The sequence below is a fragment of the Hippocampus comes genome, unplaced genomic scaffold, assembly GCF_001891065.2.
Source record: "Hippocampus comes isolate QL1 unplaced genomic scaffold, H_comes_QL1_v1.1 scaffold125, whole genome shotgun sequence".
NCBI lineage: Eukaryota > Metazoa > Chordata > Actinopteri > Syngnathiformes > Syngnathidae > Hippocampus > Hippocampus comes.
Window position 1 is genome coordinate 1,362,057 of NW_017805453.1, and position 19,032 is coordinate 1,381,088.

A 19,032-nucleotide genomic window follows, 5' to 3' on the forward strand; every position below is an offset into this window, starting at 1 on the left:
TGTAGTTTTGTGTGTGTGTGTGTGTGTGTGTGTGTGTGTGTGTGTGTGTGTGTGTGTGTGTGTGTGTGTGTGTGTGTGTGTGTGACCACTTAATAAGAATGTTTGTGGATCACAAAAAAAAAATGTGGGCGGAGGCCATCCGATAATTTTACGTAAATGTGAATCACCCAGAAAAAGTGTTCACCAGTCAGGCGATCGCTCATTATGCTGATTTGCCTTGGACATTTTCGAAGGAAAGCCGACAAAAGCAAACGTCCTTGGATCGGCCCGTGACAAAACGCCAGGCAAAAACCACTCCTGAGAGAGAACATAGACTAAAGAGGGCAAAAAACGATGAGGATGCAGTTAAAAGTTAAATGACCATCATTTTTAGTCTTTATTCTTTTTCTTTTACATTATGCACAACTCTCATTTATTGTGCAATAATATTATTGTAACATGTATTTGTTACATATTTTGATGCATTTTTATGCTTTAGAAAACATTGACGTCTGAATTTTGGGGGGAGTTTGGAATGGATTCGGGCATTTAAATGGAAAACGGGTCTCTACTTTCAAAATTTTCTAGTTAAGAAATTTCTTCCAGAACCCATTAATTTCGTAAGTAGAGGTACCACTGTATTATTTTTGATTGGAAGCTCAAACTCCAATCTGTGGTGTGCCTTCAGCAATTGCCGAGGTTGCCTGCCCTGCTGAGGAATCCCCTGTCTAAATCAGGGGCATTTGTTCATTACAATTCCACAAAGCATGTTTTGCAAAAACAACACAAGATGACAACATGCTTCAATGTGTTATCTGAAAATTGAATCGCAGACAGATTTGTCCTGAACGTTTTTTTTTAATTTTTTTTTTTTTAATGGCACCGTTTTAAAGGCAGCTGCTGCAACAGCCGACAGATTTTGTTGAATGGTAATACTGTGAAAGCACGGCGGCGGACACGCGCTAGCCGTAGTGTCACGCACGACCTTTGTGTGCGAAAATATGAGAGGAAAGTCTGGCGAGCGAATATGCTCGTGCGATGGCGAGCGGTGTGTGTTTGCATGCTGCCAAACTGGCTGTTGGAAATCCACCAGCGGTGGATTAAATTACGGATTAATGACAGCGAACGGTAACTAATGAGTCAACATGAGCGTCACAATGCTGGTGTCATGAGACAGCACTACTATATCGACTGGTTAGTGCGCTGACCTCACAGTACAGAGGTACTGGGTTTGATTCCGGCTCCAGCCTTCCTGTGTGGAGTTTGCGTGTTCTCCCCGTGCCTGCGTGGGTTGTTTCCTCCTACATTCCAAAAACATGCATGGCAGGCTGATTGAACACTCTAAATTGTCCCTAGGTGTGAGTGTGGCGCGGATGGTTGTTCATCTCTGTGTGCCCTGCGATTGGCTGGCAACCAGTTCAGGGTGTACCCCGCCTGCTGCCCAAAGACAGCTGGGACAGGCTCCAGCACACCCGCGACCCTTGTGAGGGTAACCAGATTGTAAAATGGATGCATTCATGGATAAAATATGATAAAATAATATCTTGAAATGTAAACTACCTGTACACAAATCAAATAATCCAATACAAAATAATATTCACAGTCAATCCATGAATCATTAGTTTTATTTCTGCAAATTTCACAGTAATACCGCCTTGAAGGAACAACGACATGCAGTATGTGTCATAGTAGTATGAACTCAAGCTGTTTAATCACTGATTGTGTCGGTATGAACAAGTGGTCGTGACAATGTGTGTGTTGGTGTGCAGACGAGAGACAAGGCACCCTGCGGCTGAGCAACCTGACCAAAAGCATGTCGGGGAAGTACATCTGCCGAGCCAGCAACACAGCCGGCTCCGACAGCTGCTCCATTAACCTGGAGGTTATCACCTGTGTGTACACACACACACACACACACACACACACACACACACACACACACACACACACACACACACACACACTCCAATCACAGGACTCCAGCACATGTGATTAACACTCTGTGCGTTGTGTTGTTATTGTTGTTTAGCTTCCAACGCGGGCATAATTGCGGCGGCCACGCTGGGCTCAATGGTGGGACTGGTTGCCATGGTGCTCTTCCTCATATTCGTCCTGAGGAGGAGGCGGGACACTGAGGAGGAGACAGCCAATGAGATCAAGTAAGAAATTTTTAAAATTGGATGGTGATAGGGACCGGGTCCTTGCGCGGAAAGTGAAAATGAGGTAATATTATACTAGACATAGCGTAGCCAATCCCGATTGCCGCAGGTCGCGGTGGTCCACTGTATTATATCTATCTGTATGATACTGACACTCTAAATCAGGGGTGCCCAAACTTTTTGGACCAGGAAGATCTACTTTTCGATCAACCCCCCACCCCACCCCCGCAATCGACCTGTTGTGCGAATCCGCACGCACTTACACACGCATACCATGATGAGCAACAGCCATAACTGCTCTTAAGATGAACGAAACAGAAAAATAAAGTCGAGTTTATGAGTTTTTTTTAAAAGGATATCACTGCCGACCTTAGTGGGAGACCTGACGCGGAGGCAAGTAACTCTTGCAGCCTGTTAGCTATCGTAGCTCACGCATATTGTTTTAAAATGCTTCTCTTGGCCTTCCAGATTGCCATTCTTTGCGAGTGCCATTGGTAAATTGTCCATGAAACAAACTCTGAATGAGAAACATGAGCACGATAAAATATATAGCGCAACAGCTCTGATCACAAGCTCCAATTGCAGACTGCTGAGTGCAAACAACATCTGGTGATGTAGGTCACCCGCCACTGTTTAGTTAATGGTGACCGACTTTATTTTATTTTTTACATACTTTCTGTGAAAGTGAGACTGATTGGATGCTAAAGGTGCAGTGTAGACTATCACAAAAAATATATTACTAACATGCACAGAGACACATAAATGTAATGACATGATGTAATGGCCCCCCCTGCTCTAAATTGTCCCTAGGTGTGAGTGTGAGCGCGAATGGTTGTTCGTCTGTGTGTCCTGTGACTGGCTGGCAACCAGTTCAGGGTGTCCCCCGCCTACTGGCCGAAGACAGCTGGGATAGGCTCCAGCACCCCTTGCGACCCTTGTGAGGAGAAAGCGGATCGGAAAATGGATGCATGGATGGATGTATTATAGTGCCCACTAACGGCCAAGGCCATTTTGAATAGTTTTTTTGCTGTCCATATACAGGGAGGATGCTCAGGCTCCGAAGCGAGTGTCGTGGGCAAAGAGCAACACAGGGTCAGACATTGTCTCCAAAAACGGCACACTGTCATCTATCGCTACCAGCCCTCGGCCCGGAGACCACCAACACCACCACCACCACCGCCAACCCGCCTTCCACTACCCCTACTCGCCATCGTCCACCACCGATGCGGGCTCCGTAATAAACGCCTACCAGCTGCGCCCGGGCGAGGCCAACACCCTGCGTGGCCTGCCTGGCTACAATGCGGTTGGGACGCCATCACGTAAACACAAGCGGCCCCCCGCCACCAACGGGGGTCCACCCCAGGTGGTTCGCATGCCCCCTGCCAGAACGGAGGGGGCTCAGCCTCAGACTCCGCCCGCCTTCACGGCGTCCCCACGGGCCAGCTCGTCGTCCACATTGACCCGGGCGGGCACTGTGGCCGTCATGGTGCCTGCGCAGAGTCAAGCGGGCTCCCTGGTGTAGCCTGTGATTGGACAGGTAGGAGGGGGCGGGTTGTAATGTTTTTTTCTGCCTTGTAATTGGACTTCTCTGAAACCTCCCGCAAGGACATTCAGTTTGTTCATATCACTGACTCAGCACATTTTTGATTTTCACTGAAGATGTTTTTAGTTATCTGAAGAGCAAAAAGCTTAGGTTGTGTAGTTGGCACATTCTTGTTGATGTTACTCAGGCTTAGAAAAACAAACAAACAAAAAAAATGCTCCAAACAAAGTTAAAAAAAAACAAAAAAAAAACCTAAAAAAAAACCCCACTAAATGACCATTCAGGTTTTTCTATAGAATTCAGTGGTCATGTAGCATTGGATGTGTTGCCTGTGATGGTAGACAGAATGTAAGTAAAATGAAAAATGTGAACATAGTTGATGGTGTTGGACTGTTTTTGGTGATAACTGACAGTTACGGCCTGGAGACATCCCATAATCGGCCATGCTTTCTGCTGGTTGTGTCGTGGAATTTCTACTACTGAACAGTTATGTATTATATACCCTACAGCTGGTATTATTTGCAAAAGTTGAGCAGCTACATGTAGCATTTGAAATACAGTTTGGACGGTTGGCAGTTGTTTTCCAATTTAAAAAAATAAATAAAAATAAACATGTTACATTGGTTGTCTCTCTGAGAAATGTCCCTGCGACGGACCTTTGACCAATCTGGAGTGAAGTCTGCCTTTTTTGTTTCCCCGCAACCCTGCGCAGGATTTAAATGTATTGAAAATGGATGGATTTTAGCATAAAACTAAACATATTTATAACCTATGCCCAGCTTTTTTGTTCGCAAGGATGAGCCAATTTCAGCCATTTTTATTTTTATTTCAGGCATGAGCAAAAGCAACACGGTCAGTGTCATTGAGATTGAGAGGCACTTTAAGACTTTTGTTGACGTGGGGTTTCCATGGAAATTTCAATTAATTCCTCCAAAAAAAATTTCATACACTCTTTATATTTGAACGTCATTAATGTTTTTTGGTAATCCTGAATCATTTATTCAATTCCCAGAAAACATTGCTTTGGGTCTGTTTATGTTTAAAGGTAATTTAAGGCCATCCACTTTTTCAGTACACTTGGCTCATTGTTCACAGTAGTGATGAGCCCAATGTAATTATCACGATAGAAAATAGTGGCGTCATCTGCAAAAAGAATGAATATTAATATTTGGGATACATTAAAGATGTCATTGATGTACTTTGTATCAATTAAAAAAAGATTTGGTCCCAGCACGGACCCCTGGGCCATCCCACAAGAAGTTTTTGATTTTTTTTTTTAATTATTTTTTTTTTTTATGTATACTGCCCCATTTGACACATTTCTATCATTTACCAAACTTTTTAACCGCCATTCAGCAACACACTGAATTCCATCATTTTCGAGCTTGTTACATAGGATTGAATGATTGCGCCAAACCTTATTTAAGATCAACAAAAATTCCAACAGCAAATGTTTTTTGATCAAGTGCATTTGTATTTTCAATTTTTTGCCATTCAAGAACGTCATGGAGTTCTGAATTTGTACTAACCTTCATTTATTATTTGATGCTTATCCAGAAACTTCTTAAGTCGAAAAGTGAAAAAGTATAACTGCATTTCCTTCATCTTCAATTGGGAGAATTACAAATTGCTTGTATTGTTACTACTCTTATCGTGTGTGGTCCTTTGCCAAACCTGAGGTCTGTTGTAGCACCAAGACTGACATATGAGAGGCAGTACGGTGTCACGGCATTCAGACTGCCAAAAAAAAAAGAACGAGAAGAAGTATGGTTAACTGTTAGCTTGTCTGGTAACTGCATTGCATTGTCATTTTGACTGTGGTCAATATCTTTTGAGACACTCAACACTCAAACAATTATGCCACTATTTGCGCCGGGCAACTTTCTGTCGCGCTTCCTAGTTGGCTGTCGTTCCTTAGTTCGTCCAACTTTGATGTTGACCGCACAAATAATGATTTGCCATCCAAATTATTCAGCAGGTTTAACATGTATAGCTCAGAGGCAGCGCGTCGCTGACCACATCATTCAGTGAAAATGAGGATTTCTCTTATCATAGACTGAGAATTTATTTGGAGTGTTTCTATCAAATAGCGTATATCTCTTTTCATACAGAATGTACAAATTGTATTGCAATTCAGTAACAGCAAAGAAACAATGATTAAAAAGACTGGACAAGGCCACTTGAAGACAAATGAGGTAACAGTAATGTGATCCAAACACATTGGGCGTCCTAATCCCCGGGATGCTAAAATACGACAGTAACAGAAATCCACTGCAAAGTGACAGCACTCGTTCCATTAGCTCGATAGATTCATCAGAGAATATCATCTTTTTGCAAATCAATGGTTTCGGTTCGACCCCACCCTCAAAAGCTCCTGGGCCTTTCCAAAGTACTGTCACAGACTAGCACAACATGGCAATTTGTGTTCCAAGGACTCATATCAGGTCTCTGTCAGAAGACTTCGTGAGATGATCATCCTCATCACCTCATTGGTTCCTGTGGAGAAATGCACAATTGGGTGTGAGGGAGCACCGGGGAACATCAGCGGCATCAATGCTGACGCAATGGCTTCTGACCTTCTAAGATCTGATGCACGCGGATGTCACGCACAAACTGCTGCACGGCGTAGTCCTTCAGGTAACCGTAGCCGCCGTGCATCTGGAGAGCCTGGTTGCAGATCTGAGCGGGTACAGAGGAACGATAAAATGACGACCGGAGTATGACACAAATAATTGCTACAGCTACGTTGGAACAGCAAAATACATCTGTAGCGATCTGCATACAAGATAAGTTTTTCAGAAGGGCCAAATATATTTTCAACGTTTATGGGTAATTTTGGGCTGCTAAGTCCAAAAATGGCATCTGTTCCTTTGAATTTCTCCTAGTTTTTGAAATGTTGATATTTTTGGCAATTAATTGATTTCTAATTGATGTGCTTTGACAGTTTACTTTGTTACTAAAAGTAGATCTTGGATTTGATTAGTGCTTAGTGTTCAATTTTTGCTTGATTTTCACGTGAAACATGATTTGCATCTAGAAGGCTCCCTGCGATAACGATTGCCATCTTTCACAATATCGCATCAAAAATGAAAGACTACTGTATGGACATGCTTGAAAAGACAGTCCCATTAAAGTTGAGGCATGAACTGAATACCTTGAATATTCTAAGCACTTTTTTAAAACATAAATATGGAATAACACAAAAAGCCAAAAATCAATCATTTTCGGATTCAGTGATATCAAAATACCCCCAACCCTCAGTTTTTTTTCTTGGCACCAAAATGTGTCTTGACCAGGATAATCACCTCGGCGTATTTTTAGTTAGTTTTTTTTTTTGGTAACATTATTAGATAATTATTCACTGAACTGCTCCAGATGATGTAAATGGCACAGTTGCATTGTGTTGTGTTTTTGTATGATGGCGGCTATAAAGTGTCTGTTTTAAAAGGTGAGTCAAGTTGGGTCGAACCAAAAAAAAAAAATCTAGTTGTGAATGTACCTTTCACTGACAATGACAATAACATTGATTCTGATCCTGGGTAGGTCCCCGTTGAAGGTCCTGGTACCAAATGCACAGCCCGCCACCGATTCGGATCCACTATGTACTCACGTTGAAGCAGTGGTCGGTGGCAAAGAGCTTGGCCATAGAGCACAGCTGCACGGCATCCGCTCGCTCCTCCTGAAGCGCCACGGCGGCCTGGCGTACCAAAAGTCGAGACGCCACCAAATCGGTGGCCATCTCTGCCAGTTTGAACTGAAGGAACTGCACATACACGCATAGTGTGTTCAAATCAGCGTTAATATACATGTAGAGCAAAAACAGGCTGTTCAAGGGCTCCTGACCTGGTTGTTGGAGAGAGTCTCCCCAAACTGCTTCCGTACCAACAGGTGGTCCCTAGTCAGCTGGATGGAGGCGTGGGCCGCGCCCAGAGAACATGAAGCTGTTCGAAGGTACATTTCATGTTCATACTGAGCGCCAAAAATGTTAACACTGAGCTCAAAATCCACCCTGGGTTATGGTTAAAACATTCATTTTAAATAAAAAAAAAAATGAAAGTTGAATTACCACAGCTAAGTTGTTTTATGTCAACTGCAACTTTATTGAAAAATAGTTTTGAGGAAAAAAATTATGTGACTAAACTGGCTATTTGACAATTAAATAACTTTTACTGAGAAAATAAGTCCTAATTCTACGAGCAAAAAAAAAATCTTAAAAAAAAATAAACTGTTCAGAAACGGATTCTGAATAGTGCAAGATAAATTGTCATTTTAGAATAAATTCAGAATATAACCAAAACATTTTTTAGACTAATGTAGCAAGAAAAAAAAAGTTCCAATACTTAAAGAATAAAAGTGTAAAACTCAAAGAAAATTTAAATTTGAAAATTTTAAATACTATAGTAATAAAGTTGCTAGACACTGGTGGGAAAAAACAATCAAAATTGTGTCAGAATAAATTGGAAATATTTTAAGAATACATCCATAATTGTATGAGAAATGAGTCATAATATAATTGTCATAAAATTCATTTGTATTTCACCCAAAAAAGTCACTTCACAAGAATTCAGTGATGTCACCATCAGTTTAATGATGGTGGTTTGCAAAATACCATTAGAATGTAGAACTGCGCATGTACAGTACAGTAAAAAATGAATAAGATAAGAAAATTTATTTGCCTCACAATGGAGAAAATTTGCAATTTATAGCAGCGATTTTTTTTGAAGGGAAGAAAGTAGAAAAAAGTTATGAAAAGTTTACACACCCAGGTTCAAATGCCAGGTTTTGTGATACCAAAAAAAAAAAAAAAAAATGAGATCAAGACAAATGCAAAAGTCACTTCATTTTCAGATGATTAAAGAAAAAAAATAATCTTTCAGATTAACGTCAACGTCAAACTCATGTTAATTTGAAGTCAGTACAGGCGGATCACCATTTAGAGTGCCTCAGAATAACCCCAAATAAATGTTTGCGCTTCTAGTAGGTGTCTCCTGACTTATTTGCTTTCAAAGCAAACGCCTCAAGTTTTTGTTCTCTCACTGATTCGAATTTGGACCTGTTCAGAAGTCCCCCCAACTTGACTGGCAATCAAAGAGGGGTGTGCAGACTCTTTGCTGTCACTGTACATGAGCGTAATCGGCAGTATGAACTCACCAATATTAATTCTGCCTCCGTTCAGTCCTTTCATGGCAATTGTGAAGCCTTGACCTTCAACTCCCAGCAGGTTGCTCGCAGGAACGGCGCAGTCCTCAAATATGACTGCCCTGGTGGGCTGCGAGTTCCAGCCCACCTGAAGGAACACAACCGAGTCAGCGACTCCACACTGAACTGTCTCTGACATCTAGTGGTCTCCAGCAGCTCAACATAAAACAACAATTGCGGTACCTTTTGTTCTTTTTTGCCAAAACTGAGACCCGGTGTTCCCTTTTCCACTAACAGACACGAGATGCCTTTCGGACCTTTGGCTCCTGTGCGACACATGACAACGTAAATGTCAGACTCGCCACCTCCGCTGATGAACGCCTGGAATCACACAGGAGGGAGAGGTGTGCCACATTGAACCAGGTTAAGACATTTAAAGGTCAAGTGTGAAGTAGACTTGGCCAACCATCTTTTGAGTAATACTTTGGGCGAAAACTATTTTAAGCAAAAATTCATTTGGGGTTCTTTTTTTGTTTTTTTAAGGCAACCCTCACAGGTTCATAGTTAGACTCAAAGCAACGAAAATGCTTTTGTTCTGCAATTTTTTTTTTTCCAAGTCAACTTTATTGTCAAATATGCTCTATGTCAGGGGTGTCGAACTCATTTTAGTCGCGGGCCAATTTGGAGTCACGTCTTCCCTCGGAGGGCCGTCATGATAGTGATATCACAAAATTATTATTTTTACACAAATTAATAGACTACTAGTTTTGAAATCAGTAAAGTCGATTAAAATAGTTTGTTCAAGTGAAGGTAAACAGGGTAACAAAATGATCGCAAAATCTCTACGTTATTTACTACACATGACAATTTGACATTTCAATGCAGATTTTAGCAAGTTGACACACATGATTTGCTTTTGCGGGCCACATAAAATGACCTGGCGGGCCGGATCTGGTCCCGGGGCCTTGAGTTTGACACGTGCTCTATGTGAAACATACAGCACAGATGAAATTTCATCCACAGTGCAAACACATCCCCAGTCAGCCATTGTTCTGCATTGTTGATTGTCCCCTTAACTGCTCTTTTCCATTGTTACTGAGTTATTCGGCGATCCACTGTTTACATTCAAGCAAACAGTTGTTTGAGTGGCAAAAAGAATAGGGCACGTAAAAGGACCAGAACATTGGAACAATACAGTTTCGCTCTTGCAAAGAACATTCATTTCACGCCGGTGTCGACGAGCATTCTTTGTTACGAGCACCTAAAAGATCTGTTTTCTCAAGCGGATTGGCAAAAAAAAAAAAAAAAAAGTAGGTGTGATAAACTAATCCTTTTAAAACTGGTCACAATAAGTCCATTTTTTCACATTTGGAAGTATTTTATTGTTTTGTTTTTAATCACCCATTAGAAATAAAGAAATTAGAAATTGTAATTAATCTGTTCCACGAGTAAATTCACCATAATTTACATGTTGACGTTTTTTTTTTTTTTTTCTAACAGTCAGTTCTCTCTCTCTCTCTTTCTCTCTCTTCCCCTTCTCCCTCTCTCTCTCTCTCTCTCTCTCTCTCTCTCTCTCTCTCTCTCTCTCTGCAAGTGTTAAAAAATGATTAAAACTACTAATTTTAAAACTTGTTAAATTAAGTTGGGAAACACTGTTCTGGAAAAAAAGAGCAACGCTAAAATTGGGGAGTAATGTTTTTTTTTTTTTCCTTCCTCATCTAATGTGGGCACAGCATGGTATCAGAATGTCATGGAAGCTTTACCTTGGAGCCATTCAAGATGTAATGGTCACCTTGGCGCTGTGCACTCGTCAGGAGCGACGCAGCATCACTGCCACTGCCTGAAATCAACGAGGACACATTCAAGTCATGGAGTCATGGTACTGTATTAGTTCAAAGTAGTATTGTAGGTAACAGACCAGGTTCTGTCAGGCAATAGGAGGCAAACTTCTCCATGGAACATAGTTGAGGACAGAATGTTTGCCTCTGCTCCTCGTTGCCGAAGCTGTCAATCATCCAGGCGCACATGCTGCATGCAAACTACATGTTAGGGCCAGCTGTCCATTTTAACGACATCCAACACAAAAGCGATCTCAATAACTGGGCCTTTGCTAAGATAAAAATGCTCACTTTTGATTGAAATCTGTCAGAATGTATGAATGCATCGGGATGTTTATTGTTGTTCATGTAGCTTGCGTCATAATGAGAACTGTTTCAAATAAGCAAGATTATTATTTCATTGTTTTGTTTACTAAATATGGATTTTGTTTGATCCTTTTCATATACTATTCATGCGGTTTGAGAAAATTTTTATTGAGGAATTGTGTAGGCTGCTATTATGAATGTAATTTTCAATTTTTATTTTTATAGCGATGATAATCCCTCTTGCTGCGGAATCAATTGTGTTGCACACCACGCAGAGAACCACATGACGGGCATGCAAGGAAATATTCATGTGGTGGTCGTAGAGGGGAATAGACCATTGCAAAATTATTTGTATTTCTAATTTAGCTATTCATATGTTTGATTAAATGAACATTTTGTGTGTGTGTGTGTGTGTGTGTGTGTGTGTGTGTGTGTGTATTACATTGTATGAAAAGGTTAAAGAAGAGGGAAAAAAAGGACTACATTCTTTTAAGTACGAAGGACATTTTATGATACGCTGCAGGTGTGTTTTAGTTGCGGCTCTGACTACATCGTACATGTTGTACAGTGACAAGTCACTGTATTGAATGAAACATACTTATGAATACTGATGTAGGCAGTGGTGCTGACGCATCCGGTGGACAAGGCCTCGAAGATGACAGATGTGTCCAGGCGAGACAGACCAGAACCCCCAACGTCTGGCTGAACATAGATGCCCCCGAAGCCCAACTGGGCCGCCTTGCGCATGGTCTCCACTGGGAACATTTCCTTATGGTAAAAGCAGACGGCGACAAACTAGCTTAATTTAGCGTAGTTGTCTAGAAAGGGAGCATATAGATCTGATGCATTATTTTTATTATTATTAGGCAGCAAGACTGTTTACGTGCTGCTGCTTTGGTTAGGAGCTGAGTTGAAATTGCCTCAGCAGTTACTGTGCAGACATAGTTTCTCCTGTATGTAGTGAGATAATTACAGTTAATACCTTTATTTTGGGAAAAGTGTGGCATTTATTTGAGATGTTTATTTAAGGATGTTTAACCAACCTTCTGGTCCCACTCTGCCATGTGCGGAGCCATTTCATTGGCTGCAAAGTCAAAGGCCACTTTCTGGAACTCCTTCTGTTCATCTGTGAGACCGTGAGATGCTGCAATAATAACAATACATGATACAAATTAGTTGCAATATTTTGCAAGGCAAGGTGATTCGTAAAAAAACTAAATAAATAAATGTAAGTACCATACAGAGATTTTGTGTGGAGTCACGTAATGACCTTTCCCAGTTTGGTGAAATAGAGTCAAACATTGCAAGTATCGAATTCGTAAAATTATCATGTGACACACTGTAACAAGGAGTCACTCTGACAAAACACACAAAGCAATAATACATAAACAAGAATTCAGCAGTATAACAGAGTAAAAGAAAAAATTCTTTAAAAAAAATACTCAAGCAAAAGTTAAAAAACGTGACGTACTGTATTTAAACTGAACTAGTTTAGTAAAAAGTTATGGGGTAAATGTGGCTTGTAATGACCCACCTCCGTCTGTTAAGTTTGTTTTTATTATTTATTTATTATTAACAATAGTTAATTGACAAACTCTTAACTACTTGAGATGTAACAACATATTTCAATTTCTTTTAAAATCTGGTTGTGTTTTCATCAGTCTGAAAATGTTGCACTTTCAGGTCAGTTTTTTAAATTTTATAAGAATAATAATGAATCAGTTTTACATAGTGCTTTTCTGGACACTCATAGATGCTTCACATTGGGTATATATTTCATTCACTCGCACATTCATGCTCTGGTGGTGGGAAACTACATTCTGTAGGCACAGATGTCCTGCTGCAGGCTGAAGGAAGCGGGCTGCCAAGATGCACCGACAGCACCTCCGCCCACCAATTGACACCGGTGAGAGTGTCACTCGAGGTAATGTGCCTGAACTGTCTTGGCCAAGGACAGGACACATGGCTCGAACAGAGCATGATTCCAACAGCCAGTTCTTTGGTTACTGGACAGTCTTCTCTACCTCCTGAGCCACGGCCGCCTTATTTTTAAGTTTATTTGTATGACTTCAGTATTGGTAATGAAATCGTAAATCAAACATTTTGGGCAATATGTTCTGTGTGCCCCCACTAGTCTAAACGTCGTACTGTATTCTGATTCATTTTGCGTTCATGGAATAAGAATGAAGCAGATGTGTCCACATGTTTTCGGACATCCGAGGGACTTCACAAGGCTGACATTTTATGCATTACCGCCACCAGTTGTCGACTGAATCTGACGTCAAGCGCCCACCGGCGACAAGTGTCAATGTCACGAAAGAAAACAACGGTGTGTTCTTTTTATCTCGGGAAGGACATTAAAAAAATAGAAAGAAAATGGGGGCGGGGGGGTGTATCAGTGAGGGGTGTGCAGCTCTCTGACGAATGAAGGAGCGCCTCTTGCCAATGACATTTAAGCTAAAAGTACATTTAAAAATGGCCAAACTGCATTCAGACGGCCCACATTAAAAATACGTCTGAATCGTTGTATAGAAAGTTGTTTGTAAACTAACGTGAAACCAGCCTTGCTTTCTACCATCGGTACACAAATGAGTATTTTAATGACGATCGTTGTTAAACGTATACTTGCTGTTGGGCGTTGACTTACGATCGATACACGAAGCTACCCCTCGTCTCTGTGCACTTCTACCAGCGAAAAAACGATGTCTCCTGCAGATATTCGCAGTCAGCCGGGCGACTCTTAATACTCCGCCAGCCGCCATGTTTTTTTTTTTTCTTTCAATAAACCACATGTGCCGATAGTGCTGATGGGATTTGTAGTTCTAGAACAACATCGAGCTCGCCGGTGATTTCATTTTAGTTTTAATTTTAAATGTATTTTTATCTTTATTTTTATTCTTTTATATTTTCTTATTTTACAGTTACTTGGCACACAATTAACATTGGTTAGTAACGTGCGGGTGAGGAAACCAAGGCTGCTTCTCGTGACGTCACGCGTTCCGGATTGGCGCGGGTTTTAATGGCCGCTTGTTGATGTGACACACGACTGACTTTAAAGGTATGGTTACCATTGTTTTTAACTCTATGGACTTAATCAACCTACAACAGATAAACTTTAAACCTACTAAGCATTAATAGTATGTCTTATAGTTTGCCTGGACGCGTTTTTGATTGTTGAACCCAAAACTAATGAAGGAAAAGCATGTTTCTTCATTTTTCAGAAAATGGACGGTTGCCAAACGCTAATTTGGGATTCACGCATTTGAGCAAGGTTACGAGTGTTGTATTGTTGAAGTAATACTTAACTGATACTACTAATATACTCCGATACCGATGTTGATAAACGTCGAGGTCGCTCTCCACTTGGGCATGTCATACTTTAAAATCGTGTTTTAGCACATCTATCGTGCAATTTTAAAAACGTTTTGAACCCCCAGAGGAACTGCTCATAAAGCCTTAAAAGTTGAACTCATAATTGCTCATAATTAAAAATAAAAGCGCCAGACATCTTCCATTTAATAGCACCAATTTAAAACAAAAAAGCCTCTGTTCCCCTTTTCTCCACTAAATGTTGAGTGTATGCTGATGAAGTTGGTGGTTAAAGTCCATGTAAGAGTACAGGATTTTACTTACAGAGAAAAGCAATGCCTCCAAAGAAGAAAGTGAGAAAAAGAACAATAAACTCAGGTAGGTTGAAGCAATTTGTCAAGTACATCCTTTTTGTCTGGTTCGTTTAAAAGTACATTCTGTGTAACACAGATGGAGACGCTGACAACGAGGTTGATTCTTCTCCGAAGCCGAGCCTCAAGAGGAAGGCTTCATCTTCAGTGGAGGCTTTGGAGGGGACGAGTGCCAAGCAATATTGTCGCTGGCTCATGAAATCTGAGCCAGAGAGCCGCTTTGAGAATGGCATTGACGTCAAGGTACAGTACCAAATGACTACTCGGGTATATGATTGTAAACATCTCATCATTGTTAAATTTACAGTTTGGAATTGAGGATCTGAAGGCTTTGCCTAATCAAACCAGCTGCTGGGACGGTGTCCGCAACTATCAGGTAGAGCTGCAAAAAAGCAACTTTTGTCATCAAAGTAGGGCTGCAACTAATGATTATTTTAATAATCGATTAATCTGTCACTTATTTTTTCAATGAATCCATGGACCGGATTAAAAAAACATTGTTCTAAAATTTCCATCCCTTAATTACAGTCAAAAGAACTGGACATCATTTCAAATTGGCAGTTGCTGCATGAACATACCAGAGTTCTTCAAGTAATAAATTATGATTAAAAAAAATTAAAGTAGAGATCAAATTTCAATAGGCTACGGACCAACACACGAAAAAAATTTAACATTTATCCTCCCATTAATTGAGCCACTTATCCTTATGAGGGTCGCAGGGTGCTGGAGCCTGTCCTAACTGACTATGGGGAGTATCGATTCATTGTTGCAGCCCTACATCGGAAGATTAATTTACAGTTTGTATGACGCTACAAAAAAAGATGTCACTGCTATCACACAGTCTTGCTCTATCTCGCTCAGGCACGTAACTTCATGTGTCAAATGAAAGAGGGCCAGTTGGCTTTCTTCTACCACAGCAACTGCAAGGAACCTGGCATAGTAGGAATCATGAAAGTAAGATCCCATGCTAGGATGTATATCATTGTACTTACTGCCATGTTTAATGAGCGGTGTTTCTTTTCCCTTTGTCCAGATAGTGAAGGAAGCATATGTGGACCACACGCAGTTTGACAAGAAAGACGTTCATTATGATGCTCGCAGCAACCCAGAGAAGCCCAAGTGGAGCATGGTAAGAGGACATGCTAAGAGAGTGTTTGGAAATAATAATTAAAAAAAAAAAGAACTCTAAACTTGAGAAGATATCACATCCTCTCTGTGATTTTGAGGAAAAAAAAAACCCATAATTTTCTATTATACACATTTTTGTACTTCTTCAAAGTGAGTCCTGCAGGGGTTAAACAAACCGATCTTTGGTTATTATTTTTTGTTCCTTTGGATGGTATAAAATATTAGATATGAACAGCAAACCCTCCTTTCTCAATGAATAATATCAAATATAATTCATGAAATCAGATATCCACGTCTGAATGTATTTTAATCGCCAGAGAAGCCCAAGTGGAGCATGGTAAGATGACATGCTAAACGAGTGTTTGGAATAATAATTAAAAAAAAAAAAGAACTCTAAACTTGAGAATATATCACATCCTCTCTGTGATTTTGAGGAAAAAAAAAACCCATAATTTTCTATTATACACATTTTTGTACTTCTTCAAAGTGAGTCCTGCAGGGGTTAAACAAACCGATCTTTGGTTATTATTTTTTGTTCCTTTGGATGGTATAAAATATTAGATATGAACAGCAAACCCTCCTTTCTCAATGAATAATATCAAATATAATTCATGAAATCAGATATCCACGTCTGAATGTATTTTAATCCATCTGGGGGTGGGGGGGGTGTTGCCACTTGCTGTCGGCTAAAAAATGCCATCAGTTAGTCTGTGCTCAAGGAACGACCAATCACAGCTCAGCTTACGAACGCCACGTGACCAAAGTCAGAAAACAGGTGAGCCGTGATTGATCCTTACCCGAGGAACTGTGATGTCATCGTTAGTAAACAGCAAGTGGCAAAATGACCACCCCCTCAGATGGATTGAAACAGGTGGATTTTCCTTATTAAATTATTACACAAACCCAATACTAATCAGAATGCCATGTTTAGACAAGTGGATCCGCCGAGAACATATTGTAAAGAAAAATGTGCCCTTGACTTCCCCCTTAAGGGTGGCTCCTGGGGATTTTTTTGGTTGTTTTCAGTTTAAAGACTCACTCCTAAAAATGAATGAAAACATTCTGAATGAATACCAACTCATCATTCAATGCTCCATCACCCGCATGGGTAACAAGACAAGAACAAGTCCTAATGCAAATGAAATGAGGGTGAAAAGTTAAGGTGGGATGATGCTGATGGTGTTCCTGGCTCATAGGTGGACATCCAGTACCAAAGAATGTTGAAGCGGTTTCTTCCTCTGTCTGAGCTCAAAGAGTACCACCTGCAACATCGGACCAATGGGGGCCCTCTGAAGGACATCATGCTCTTCACCAGACCCAGGCTGTCCGTGCAGCCTCTAACCACTGGTAATTGATGAGATAATTTAAAATGTAGCATCAGCGTCGTTGCACACACAGTTTTATTTATCATCCCTGCAGAGGAATTTGACTTTATTCTGAGCTTGGAGGACCAAGAACCGCTGTGACTGTGCTGGGCTGAAATCTGTCTCTTTAGTTTATGTAGTAGATCATCGTGATATGTGTTTGTTGTAAAATGTTTGTGGTGAAAAGACAAACAAAACTACAATGAGAAATAAGTGTGACTTTTTTTTCCCATTTGGCATCAGTTTATTTGACAATTTGGGCACAATGAATCAGTCATAAGCGCTTTGCAAAAAGATCTAAATAGCTCTAACTTCACTCTTCTCTGCTTTAAAAGACATAAAATCATGTTTAGAGGCAGGAAGACACTTGCATGTGTCTAACCAAACTAAACACTAGGACGTGGCAGGCAAATAATACTGCCGGAATGCTGACTTGAACTGCTCTTATTTACACATCCACACTCCTTGGACAACACCTGCGTGCATTTCACATTTCGGAGTTCTTCATAACTGGAATGTTGCTTGTTCAAAGTTCTAAATTAGTTGCCATTAAACCATTAAGTACACACTGAATGGCGTTAGCGTGAAAGTCCCAGGAATTATAATCGCTGATTTACTTTGATTTCCGTCAAGAAACAAAAAAACAACAAAGCAAGGAGGGATAAATCTAGTCCAGTCTCCCTTAATCCTCTTCCCTGGGAATGGCGGACATGGCCTCACGGAGACCCCCGGTCCAGTCGAAGGCGAGGCTCATATCCGTTGTCCTCCTTGGCACACTGCTCCAATGCACTCTCCGAGGCAGCCGAGCCCTCGTAGCGCTGGGAGGCGATGGCGGCCTGGGGGGACATGCTCTTCCTCACCACGTCGCCTTTCCGCCATAGTGTAATTTCCTGGGAATACAAGGGGAAAGTTGATACATACTCATGGTGGAGTGCAGGATTTGGCAACCTGCGGCTCTTTAATTCTGATGGATTTTTAATTTGACAATTCGTGCTCGCTTGTAACATTAAAACTATTTTTTTTTTCTGCTCAAACTAACGTGAGGTTGCCTTTGTACAAATACAGGCCTCTCCCGTAATAGATGCTTCCCCTCAGCTGTGAGATATAGCTGCCAATTTCAGTGCACGACTCAGTGATGATCTGGCGTCAGCATCTTCTCCGTAGGAGGACTGCACATGTGCTGTGTGATATATAAATAGATAAATAACGCGCTAAATTCTGTGACCCAGTTGCCTGGCCAGGCAAGCAAAGTGCTGATCTTAGCTCTTGATGATCACATGGCCAAAACATTCTCCTCATTTGTCAGATGGTGGGGGGCCCCAAAACAGAAACACCCGGCTTTAAGATAGATACAAGATAAATACATATGGCCACCTGCTGTTTAAAGTAGCGTCTCTCCTCCTCGTCGATCAGCACCAGATTTAGGTAGTAGCGCACCGAGAACTTCTTGTTGATGTCTCGCATCGTGGGAGTCAGGTCATAGCCAGCCAGGAAAAGCCGGATGGGGATGGACTCGCCTAAAAACGCACACAATTTGAATATCGCTCGCACTTAACTGATACAATAAAATCTGCAAATGTGAACAGCCCTTAATTTGAACAATCTGAGGTTCAATATGATGTGAAATGATACCTTAAAAGTCACGCAAAATTTGAGCAGTTTAACTTCACGCTGTATTAGGGCTATTTTAAAATTTGGCCCATTTGATTACGGTACTTTTTTAATATTTGTTTTTAAACACGGGAATACATTACACCATAATTCGGGTGTGCAAAACCGGTCCTTGAGGGGCACTATCCTGCATGTTTTAAATGTTTCCCTCCTCCAATACACCTGATTCAAACACCCTTGAGATAAGACAAAGACAACGAAATTCAAATATTCCTACCCCCCCCC

The 19,032-nt window shown here is 41.0% G+C and overlaps 4 protein-coding genes across 6 annotated transcripts in view; 2 read left to right on the top strand and 2 right to left on the bottom strand.

Moving 5' to 3' along the window:
- Positions 1 to 4,056, top strand: part of esamb (endothelial cell adhesion molecule b) — a 94,851-nt gene extending 90,795 nt beyond the window's left edge. For both annotated transcript variants that reach the window (XM_019874264.1, XM_019874263.1), the window contains exons 5-7: positions 1,749 to 1,871; positions 2,009 to 2,138; positions 3,180 to 4,056. In XM_019874264.1, the coding sequence (XP_019729823.1) occupies positions 1,749 to 1,871; positions 2,009 to 2,138; positions 3,180 to 3,660 (734 nt within the window). In that variant the 3' untranslated portion in view covers positions 3,661 to 4,056. The remainder of the gene's footprint in view (positions 1 to 1,748; positions 1,872 to 2,008; positions 2,139 to 3,179) is intronic.
- A 1,419-nt stretch (positions 4,057 to 5,475) lies between these two features.
- Positions 5,476 to 13,762, bottom strand: acad8 (acyl-CoA dehydrogenase family, member 8). Its single transcript, XM_019874370.1, has 11 exons — positions 13,612 to 13,762; positions 12,008 to 12,108; positions 11,563 to 11,732; positions 10,739 to 10,848; positions 10,584 to 10,660; positions 9,064 to 9,201; positions 8,833 to 8,968; positions 7,525 to 7,622; positions 7,292 to 7,444; positions 6,258 to 6,360; positions 5,476 to 6,177 (listed from the first exon to the last, which is right to left on the bottom strand). Exons 1-11 carry the CDS (start codon positions 13,754 to 13,756, stop codon positions 6,122 to 6,124), a joined length of 1,287 nt encoding a protein of 428 aa, XP_019729929.1. The 5' UTR covers positions 13,757 to 13,762; the 3' UTR covers positions 5,476 to 6,121.
- Positions 13,763 to 13,915: 153 nt separating this feature from the next.
- thyn1 (thymocyte nuclear protein 1) lies at positions 13,916 to 17,544 on the top strand. 2 transcript variants are annotated; one of them, XM_019874371.1, is made up of 8 exons: positions 13,916 to 14,019; positions 14,598 to 14,651; positions 14,724 to 14,887; positions 14,952 to 15,020; positions 15,506 to 15,598; positions 15,678 to 15,773; positions 16,969 to 17,119; positions 17,192 to 17,544. In XM_019874371.1, exons 2-8 carry the CDS (start codon positions 14,609 to 14,611, stop codon positions 17,236 to 17,238), a joined length of 663 nt encoding a protein of 220 aa, XP_019729930.1. In that variant the 5' UTR covers positions 13,916 to 14,019; positions 14,598 to 14,608; the 3' UTR covers positions 17,239 to 17,544. The 2 variants fall into 2 exon arrangements, with proteins under 2 accessions (XP_019729930.1, XP_019729931.1); XM_019874372.1 differs by having other exon boundaries at positions 13,948 to 14,022; positions 14,600 to 14,651.
- On the bottom strand, positions 17,367 to 18,706 carry LOC109518505 (vacuolar protein sorting-associated protein 26B-like). The gene is made up of 2 exons (XM_019874373.1): positions 18,511 to 18,706; positions 17,367 to 18,026 (listed from the first exon to the last, which is right to left on the bottom strand). The coding sequence occupies exons 1-2, from the start codon at positions 18,598 to 18,600 to the stop codon at positions 17,853 to 17,855; spliced, it is 264 nt and encodes an 87-aa protein (XP_019729932.1). The 5' UTR covers positions 18,601 to 18,706; the 3' UTR covers positions 17,367 to 17,852.
- Positions 18,707 to 19,032: the final 326 nt, after the last annotated feature.

Excerpts from the sequence above, each read along its gene's own strand:
- LOC109518505 (XM_019874373.1), bottom strand. The coding sequence starts at position 18,600 with ATGCGAGACATCAACAAGAAGTTCTCGGTGCGCTACTACCTAAATCTG. Across the intron at positions 18,027-18,510 it reads GACGCTACTTTAAACAGCAG|GAAATTACACTATGGCGGAA; the intron begins GTGGCCATATGT and ends TTGTATTCCCAG.
- acad8 (XM_019874370.1), bottom strand. The coding sequence starts at position 13,756 with ATGTGGTTTATTGAAAGAAAAAAAAAAAACATGGCGGCTGGCGGAGTA. Across the intron at positions 10,661-10,738 it reads CTATTGCCTGACAGAACCTG|GCAGTGGCAGTGATGCTGCG; the intron begins GTCTGTTACCTA and ends CGTTGATTTCAG. Across the intron at positions 6,361-7,291 it reads CCACCGACCACTGCTTCAAC|ATCTGCAACCAGGCTCTCCA; the intron begins GTGAGTACATAG and ends GTACCCGCTCAG.
- thyn1 (XM_019874371.1), top strand. The coding sequence starts at position 14,609 with ATGCCTCCAAAGAAGAAAGTGAGAAAAAGAACAATAAACTCAG. Across the intron at positions 15,599-15,677 it reads GCATAGTAGGAATCATGAAA|ATAGTGAAGGAAGCATATGT; the intron begins GTAAGATCCCAT and ends CCCTTTGTCCAG. Across the intron at positions 17,120-17,191 it reads CGTGCAGCCTCTAACCACTG|AGGAATTTGACTTTATTCTG; the intron begins GTAATTGATGAG and ends TCATCCCTGCAG.